Consider the following 9,716-nt stretch of genomic DNA (forward strand, 5'->3'; position numbering starts at 1 on the left):
TAGTGTTTGCTGACTTGCTTTCTTGAAGTCGCTGTGAGTTTTGGCATCTGCTTCTAGATCGTTAATACTGTCCCACGCAGACTGAAGGGATTTTTCTACCTCTTTCAAATTGGTTTTGATATTTTCGACCTCCTCTTTGAATTCGGCACTGAGGCGAGATATTTCGGATTTCAAACTTCCGAAGTGCTCTTCAATTCTATCTTCCATGCGTGCAAGTTTGTCCAAAATTTGTTTAAGCGATACATTTTCCTCGTTTGCTTCCATTTCGTCACTACTAAAACGGGAGCGATTTCTTTTAGGCGATGGTAGTGAATGAGAGGACGAGCTTGATGTCCTAGCTTGTCTTGCGCTTCTTTTAGACATCTAATATAGCTTCCCCAAAAGTTTGCATCACGGAGCTATACACACGCGTCCATCCGCCATTACACTCGTCCCCAGTCTCTTTTCTCGACTTACTTTCGTCAATGGGCTTACAGCAACACATTGATTTTCCAACTCATGTGTCTGGCAATATTTTGAATTTATTAATAACTCGATCCTCAGATTCTCGCCTTATACGAGATGTCCAACCTGATACAACTGTCACAGTTAGACCCCAAGTACCTTGGTACTCGGATGAAATCCGTGAAGCCAAGAGGGAGCGTAGGCGTGTTGAAAGAAGATGGAGGTCTACTGGGACTGCCGCGGATCTGGTATCATTTAAAAGAAAGAAAAATTATGTTACGCATTTGCTTAAAGAAGCCAAATTAGCTTTTCTCGCCGAGTTCATCGATCAAAACGCTGATCATCAAGGAAAGCTATTTCGAGCTGTGAAAGACCTTTTAGTGGAAAAGAATACACTATGCTTCTCAGACTATGCTGAAAAATCAGCTCTTGCAAATGATTTGGGGAGGTATTTTGTGCAAAAAGTTATTCGACTGCGAGATGAGCTTGATCAGTGTGCTGTCGCGGATGATACTGACACCAATAGCGATTTACCAACTCCATTATTTATAGAGACATTTACGCCACTGTCTGAAGAGGATGTGTGCAGGCTTATTGCAAACTCCAAATCTACATCTTGCTGCCTTGATCCTATTCCCACACCTTTACTAAAGTCTTGTATTGAGCCTCTTATCCCAGTGATTACGAAGATAATTAACATCTCGTTGGATTCTGGAATCTTTCCTGTAAACTGGAAAGTGGCTATGGTTATACCTTTGCTGAAGAAATTGGGTGCAGACTCAGAGTTTAAGAACTTGCGTCCCGTGAGCAATTTGGCCTACATCTCTAAGCTTTTAGAACGTGCTGTATTTAATCAGATATATGACCACATTGTCCGGTCAGGTCTTTATCCGCTGCTACAATCTGCATGTCGCCAACATCATAGCATACGGAGACAGCGTTAGTCAAGGTCGCCAATGATATTTTTTTTAAACATGAACTCGCAACGCGTTACGCTACTTGTCCTCTTGGATTTAAGTGCCGCATTTGACACGGTAGATCATGGAATTTTGCTTAGACGCCTGAGCACAAGCTTTGGTATACGCGGGAGAGCTCTAGAGTGGTTTTCGTCATACTTGTTGGGGCGTAGCCAACATATTCTGTTCGATGGGGTTAAATCAGATAGCTTCGATTTGCGCCTCGGTGTTCCACAGGGAAGCTGTCTGGGTCCGCTTCTTTTTGTGGTCTACGCCTCCAAGCTTTTCGAGATAATACAAGCGCACCTACCTGACGCTTATTGCTTCGCTGACGATACTCAACTTTACTTGTCTTTTAAGCCCGACAGTCCGACGGATCAGGCAGAGGCGGTGTGCGCCATGGAAAGATGCATTGGTGACTTAAGAAAATGGATGTACCAGGATGATTTAAAACTTAATGATGATAAGACGGAATTTCTTATTATTGGATCTAGACAGCAATTGATGAAAATTAATCCTTGTACGATCCGTGTTGGTACAATTGACATTAAAGTGCCCTTGTGATAAAAAAAAAATCACTTCCTTTTTTTCTTCAGATTTTGAAAATGTGTTTGCCTAACAACTGACTGGCAAAATTTTGACCTTTGATTTTTGTCCAAAGACCGTTTACTTTGAGCGCAGGTTTCATATTCGCGGTCCGCCATTACTCACGTTCAAAACTGACCGATTTGGCCTCAGAGGCTTGGATCCAGGGAAAAGTGACGTCAAAGGCTTACTAGCTTAAATTTTCAGCGTGTGAATGCAGCTTATTATATATGCAAAAGCGAGTTTAAAAGTCTGAAAGCCCAAAACTCCCGTGCTGCACATAATTCTGCGGCATACACATGCATTGCATTCTGAAACTAGTGAGCCTTCCACGTCATTTTCTCCTCGATCCAACTCTCTCAAGAACTTAAAGTTAGTAACGGCGGACCATTAAATAGGAAATTCCAGTTAAAATAAACAGGTGTCTTTTTTAAATCAAGGCTAAAAACTTTGGTCACTTAGTGTTTAGTTAAAATAGTTTTGAAATCCGATGAAAAATAAGAATTGATATTTCATCACAGGGGCACTTTAAGCCTGTGTCTGAAGTACGCAATCTTGGCTCCTGGTTTAACTCCAATTTCTCCAATTTCTTCTCTTAGTAAAAGATAAATTAGAAATGGTTCTTCACGCTTTTGTCACAAGCAGAATTGACTATTGCAATGGCCTTCTTTATGGACTTCCAGACTGTGAAATATCTCAACTGCAGAGGGTACAGAACGCTGCAGCCAGGTTACTAACTTCGAGCCGCAAATATGATCATATTATGCCCGTTTTGCATGATTTAAATTGGCTGCCAGTTAAGTATAGAATACATTTTAAAATTTTACTTTTAACTTTTAAAGCACTAAATGGTATGGCACCAGCTTATATTAGCGATTTAATTAATGTAAGAAAACATGCACGTTATTCACTGCGCTCCAATTCTAGCATTATTCTATTACATCCAGCTGGGAAAATGAAAAAAACCTTTGGTGACAGATCTTTTAGTGTACCTGCGCCTACACTGTGGAACGCGCTCCCTAGAAGCCTGCGCAATATTGATTCGATTTTAACTTTTAAATCTTGTCTTAAAACATATCTTTTTAAGTTAGCTTTTAGCCTTTAGCGCTTAATTACTTTATTATTGTTTAATTTAGCTTTGTACATATTTAGTATATTTTAATACTGTGATGCGCTTTTGATCATTGTATGTTAAAAAGCAATATAAATTAATAAATTATCATTATTATTATTATTATTATTATTATTATTATTATTATTATTATTATTATTATGACATAAATCAATGTCACACAGTCCTTGTTTACATTTAAAAAGGAAAATAAGATCAAAGTACTTTCTTCTAGATGCTAAGCAACTTTACCCTTTCCTCATATGGCTTATTCTTGAAAATTACTCTTGTGGCTGTACGCTGCACACCCTCCTCAATGATGTCGACAAAATACGCTTGATGGGTGACCAGACTTCGCAGGCAAACTCCAGGTGTGGTCTGACCTAATAAATAAACAACTTCAGAAAGATTTTTGGGTTAGCGCGATTTCCACAAGTTCTTCTGATGAGGCATAACATCCCATTGGCAATATTTACTTTAGTTAAGATGTGATCTCGCCATGCCAAGTTGTGAGTGACGATGATCCCAAGGTGCTTTTTTTTCCTTACATAAGGATATTTGGTTAGAACCAAGGTGGTATGTATTTATTATAGGGCTCCTCTTTTGGGTGATACAGAGGTATTTTCATTTACCTATATTAAATTTCATGTCCCAAATATCACTCCAGTTTGTAAGAGAACGTAGATCATCTTTCAAGATTTCACAATCCATTTGTGAAGATATAACTCTACAACACTTGGCATCATCAGTGTAGAGGGGAAGAATAGTATCAGGTGATAACTCTAAACTGATGTCGTTGATGTATATAAGAAATAAGATTGGTCAAATCAAGAAACCCTGAGGAGCCCCTGAGGTGATGACATTCCATCAATGATAACCAGGTGTCGTCTGTTCGTCAGGTAGTCCTCTATCCAACTTAAAAGTGGGTCACGGAAGCCATAAAATCTGAGCTTGTATATCAGCTTTTGGTGTGGTACCCTGTCAAACGCTTTGGCCATATCTAAATAAATGCTATCAATTTGATCACCAGTGTCCAATGTTGATGCCAGTAAATGCACATGCTGTAGCACTTGTGTAACGCAAGATCTATTTGGTCGAATACCATGTTGTGATGGATTCAAAACATGGTGCGGGTGGACATAAATTCTCGAAAACACGCATTTCTCGAGAACTTTCGACACGACTGAAAGTAAGGCGATTCCTCTATAATTAGTGACATTGCTCTTAGGGCCTGATTTATGAACTGGAATGAGATTGGCATCTTTCCATTTCACTGGAAGTTTCCTGCTAAATAGTGATTGGTTAAATAAACAGGTCAAGGGAACAGCTATTTCACAAGGGAGTTCTTCCAAAACTCGTGCATTTATTTCATCTCGTCCTGGACTATTGGATGGATCCAAGTTCAACAATATCTTTTGAACTTCATCAGTAGAAAGCGTGATGAAAGATAACTCGCTCATATAAGGTACAATTGGATACAGTGCCAAAGGCGAGGGCTTCAATGGCCATGTTGAGACTGTCAGTAAATTTCTAGGGTAGCCTGTTCAGTTGCGAAGCCCTTTCTAAACCCATATTGATATTTGTAAAGTATATTATGTTTTTCAAGGAAGGCATACAGTTGATTATAAATTAGACGTTCTAGAACTTTAGTAAATGGAGATAAGGTAGCAATAGGTCTGTAGTTCCCTGTGTCAGTAACGCCACCACTCTTATATATTGGTGTAACTTGGAAAATCTTGAAAGCATCAGGTACTATGCCGGTTGCTATAGACTGGTTGTGGCTCAGCACCAATTTTAAAAAGGTTATTTGGAATAACTAATGATCCTTTCTGCACATCCAGGCTAGAGAATAGACTGCTCACTTGAGCTTCTGTGACTGGAGACATAACAAAACTAGACAAAGTGGTGTTCTTGATAAATTGCATTCATTTGGGTTTTCATTATTTTGTGGTATAGTACTATCCGCTGGATAGTGATTTATCAGGTGGATAGTGCTATCCGCCTTTTGAACAACCGAGGCCAGGTCAACACCTCAAGTCTCCACTGGTGCCACACCCGCATCTCTGATGTTTGGGAAGGAGATTAGAACAAAACTACCGGAGTTACGACTGGAGAGATCTTTGCGTGATGAAAGTTTGAGGGATAAAGATTGCGAACAGAAGCTGAAGCAAAAAGCATATGCAGATGGCAACCGTGACGCAGTACAAAGTCCCATTGTCCTGGGAGATCAAGTTCTCCTATAAAGAACACTAAGGAGACAGGAAAACTAGCTCCGAAGTTCGAGACCAAACCGTGCACAGTTCTAACGAATGACAGACATCAAGTCCAGGGAGGGAGCTGTGTACAAGAAAGATAGTTCTTCGGTGAGGCCAGAGGAGGTGTGGCCCAGTGGTTAGGACGCTTGCCTTGAGATCCGTAGATCCTGGGTTCAAGACCCGCACTGACTATTCGTTGAATTTGATCCTGGTAGTCCCTGGTTCAACTTCCCAGCTGCAATTGGTTTACCAGGGTCCGGCCAGTTGGGATTCTTAACGGTTGCTGTTGTTATTTTCCGTCGTTTCGTTGTGTTTCAATGGCCCTGAAAGCCCCTATGGACCGAGCTTTAACCAGTCAATGAACCGGTTTCAGCGAACGCAAAGCGTGCTTTCCTTTAAAATGATCCAAGATCACTTGGATTATGGTGCCTCAAAGGAACAGATGAATCCTTTCCCAGGGTGGATTTGTGGGTTCCTTTGATGCACCGTGATCTTGGATCAGTGATCCTTCATCGAATCATCCCAAAGGAACGCATCCAAAGTCTGAAGACGTCAGAGGTGGAGAGCCCTAGGCGCATCATTAAAAAATTTGATCAGATTTGGGGAAATAGGAAAAATCTGTCATAGACCTACTATTCGGAAAGTTTGCCTATTTTTATAAATATTATAGAAATCGTAAAAATATTTAAGAGTTTATATGGTTTATGGATTTTCAAATGCGTAACTTGGTCTCTGTCCGACCTAAAAGCATCAAACCTGGACATACCTCTACTCTTAATGTTATCTTTCATGAGGTAGTGTCAATTTATCGATTGGTTTAAATTTGAAACTCGACCCAGTTCCTTGCGCAATTCCGAAATGGCCTATTGACGTAATGCTCGACATAAGAGCATAGAGGTCAATGGTTTATACATCACGTCATAGCCGCCTCGTTCGATGATCCACCAACATCTCACGTTAACTTTCGAACACAACTTTTTAATTTTTCAACACCCGGAGTTGTACAAACAACTAGTATTTCAAGTGGCCTTTGAAATTTGCAACTCTTCGTGACAAGTGAGTCAAGTACTAGCGAATTTTAATAATTTTTGATAAAAGCATAATTGTGTTCTTTCGTCCTTCTTGTTGGGGGTCCTTGGCCCCTTTCATGTTGGATTCCATCTTAAGTTCGAAATATTTGTAGTTTCTTTTTCAAAATCAACATTTTTGTTGTTTCTGCTGCGGGGTCCTTGACCTCTCCCATAGGGGCTTTTCAGGGCCAACGAACGTAAACATTGAAACAGAACAGAAAAACAACCTTCGGAATCCCAACTGGCCGGAGGCAAACCAATTGGCTAAATTCGGAGAGTAGTTGACGCAAGGAATACCAGGATCAAATTCAATTAGCGGTCAGAAGGGATCTTGAACTCGGGATGTCCGCGGGATATTAGGGTCAGTGTGGTTAGACCACACTGGCTGCCACTGCAACTAGATTTGATCTCAAACAGCGCGTTCTTCCAGTTTTAGTCAAAATCGTCGTTTTCCTTGACCCATTTGAATTTTTTTCACATTTTGGAATTTCATACTGACATCCCAAAGTTCTCGCTGAGCTTTGTATGGATAAATCAAAAGGTATGTGAATACTCTCCCTAAAGAATAAAAAGTGGAGTGAGATAATTGGTTTTCCTTAAGATGTTTGTTTACTTTTTATCGACATTTATGTCGGAAGGTCTTTTTTTCATACACTGAAACTCATGTTTTTTAAGAACGGTTTTCATATTTCTTTTGTTTGGCGAATACCAGTTACTCTTTCTTAGACGAGACAGGACTTTTCTTGACCAGATTTGTTTCTTTCCATCTAAAACCACTTTTAATCATTTTAAAACTCGTTTGTCCCAAGAAACGAGAAGGGGAAGAATATAATTTTAACTGCTGCAAATAAAGTGTTATTTTTTGTAGAGAATACTGAGGGTTTTTTTTTTTAATGTAAAATAAATATAGGTGTCGCGGGTTTCCCCATTAAAGTGTTAACAATGAATTAGTCTAACAAATTCATTGCTTGTCTCTTCCAAACCCAAGTTTGTTTCTAATGCTTGAATCTTTTTTAAGGAAGCGCCATGCATACAAACATAAGTAGAATTTCGAACAGGCGTACTGAGCAATGTTAGCGATCGACGATATCACGGTTGCACTTTTTAACTAGTTTGAGCAAGACTGGAATTCGACGAGGAATGGTACTGGGATTGATTAGTATTAACGCAAATTGCTCCAGAAGATTTTCTAACGACGTTTTAATGTTCGACTCCTCGAGATCTTGAAGATTTACTCCCATCAAAGCTTTGTATCTTGAACGTAATCAGCGGCCTCCCTTGCAATTGTTTCATACCTTCCGCAACATCTTAACTTTTTTGAGATGTGCTTGAATGTTTCTTTATATTTAGGAAGTTTCCAAGCGTACAAAAATGGATTGATTGCAGAATTCGCGTACATGACAGCGGCAGCGATAGAATACACAAGCATCAACAATGACAAATTGCATGTAAAGCAAATGTAAAGCGATGCAGATGAGAATACAGAAGATTTGTACATTATAAAGAGTTCCCATTAGCGCATAATGCTTTCGCAACAACGAGAACACAAACCCAAACAATGAAAAGTAAATAAAACACGTGAAAGAAACGATGCAGACTCGTTTACTCGACACCTTGGTTCGATACTGGAGAGGAGTCATCACAGCAAAGAATCTGTCAATGCTGAGAAGAAGTATATGACCAACACTTCCGTTTATTAAGGTTGCAAAGAGCTTTAAAAGACCAAATGGTGCGTTGGTGTACTTGTATAATAAGGCCCAACCCCAAAAGGCAGCGAGTGGACAGGCAACTAGCCCAACCAAAAGATCTGCAACAGCCATGGAGAAGACGATAAAGTTTGAAGGCGAAGATCGAAGTTTTCGAAGAGGGTCTATCCAAACTGATAAAACTATTAGAAAATTTCCAAAAGTTGTTATTGGAAACGTGATCGTCGCCAGAACAGCAACAGTAGTGAAGATAGTATCAGCGTTATCGATATTGAGCCAAACTTGAACCAAAGCTTCTTCACTTGTCATGTTCCAATAGTCAACGGTACCTCGAACAGCCGCCATGTTGATAACGATGATCTTCTGAATTAGCGTCTTAAACTAAATAAGAATTCTTGACTCCTCTCGGGATTCAGGAGAACTAACGTTAAAATGATTGTCAATATTAAAATAAATATGCGTTGAAATTGACGTAATATTGAGGAAAATTTGCATATTATCAACTTTTTTAAGGACACGTCGAAAACTGAAAATGGCATAACATAGTAAGCTCGTTGCAAACATTTTGCAAGGTTCTGTGAGAGGCTCTGTCAAACCTTGCCCCTCCTTCTTCTTGATCAGCTGAGCTTTTTTCTGCGGACAATTTTTTTTCCTGGAGCAGATGTCCGTTTAAAGATATTGCCCTATTTAACAGGAAGGTGCAAAATAAAATAATCGTTAATGGGATTTTCAGCTTATTCCGGATGTTGCATCTGTTTTACCATACAGAACGTCATTTTATTTTACATTTTGGCAGATTTCTTTCTCGAAAAACATCATGCACAAAAATATGACATTAAAGAGTTTATTATCCTTCTGCGATTATCATAGCTCCTTTTTTGTAAGAACGATCAAGAGAGCTGAGATTAACCAAAATTTTAAGATAATTTTTATTTTGCTCATCTGTTTGTTTGTTTGTTTGTTTTTTGTCAGTTTTGTGAGTAGTATAATTTAGGGTAAAAGAAATGTAAAACTGTAGTCTAATATGACAATTAATTCAAATACTAAGGGACGTTTTTTTAACATGAACAATGTGGTTTTCTCATTGCAAAAAACACCATTGTTAATGGAAGGGACTGGTTTTCAAGCTCGGCAAACATCAAAGGAGCAAACAAAGATGCGAAGATTTAGGTTGGAAGTCCACGACCGTGTATAATCTTTTGTTTTGCGCTCATACACTATGCATGAATTACGTACTAACCAACACGTCTCTATTGGTTAGTTCCTCAGTAGGGAGTAAAAAACTATTGTGTTCTGTGCACGGCCAAGTCCAAAAAAGAGAAAAAAAAACATACAATAAATAAATTTGTCGGGTTTCATAACCATTCCCCCATATTAACTATGCATATAGATACACTGAATAACCAGAGTGGGAAACTTCTTCATTTGGACCAATGCTTTGGAATGTGTATCAGAAAGATGATCATCAATTGCATTGTAGTTCACTAAATCCAGAACAGGTTATGAGTAACATCAATAGTGATGGATAACTTACATCTAAGTAGTATGATGACAATTTTTTGGAATGTAATCCAAGCAAATATCAGGTC

The 9,716-nt window shown here is 39.1% G+C and overlaps 1 protein-coding gene across 1 annotated transcript; it reads right to left on the reverse strand.

Moving 5' to 3' along the window:
* Nucleotides 1–7,767: 7,767 nt before the first annotated feature.
* On the reverse strand, nt 7,768–8,472 carry LOC138010159 (trace amine-associated receptor 3-like). Its single transcript, XM_068857103.1, has one exon. The coding sequence runs from the start codon at nt 8,470–8,472 to the stop codon at nt 7,768–7,770; it is 705 nt and encodes a 234-aa protein (XP_068713204.1).
* Between the last annotated feature and the right edge of the window lie 1,244 nt (nt 8,473–9,716).

Source organism: Montipora foliosa, chromosome 7 (genome assembly GCF_036669935.1).
Source record: "Montipora foliosa isolate CH-2021 chromosome 7, ASM3666993v2, whole genome shotgun sequence".
Lineage (NCBI taxonomy): Eukaryota > Metazoa > Cnidaria > Anthozoa > Scleractinia > Acroporidae > Montipora > Montipora foliosa.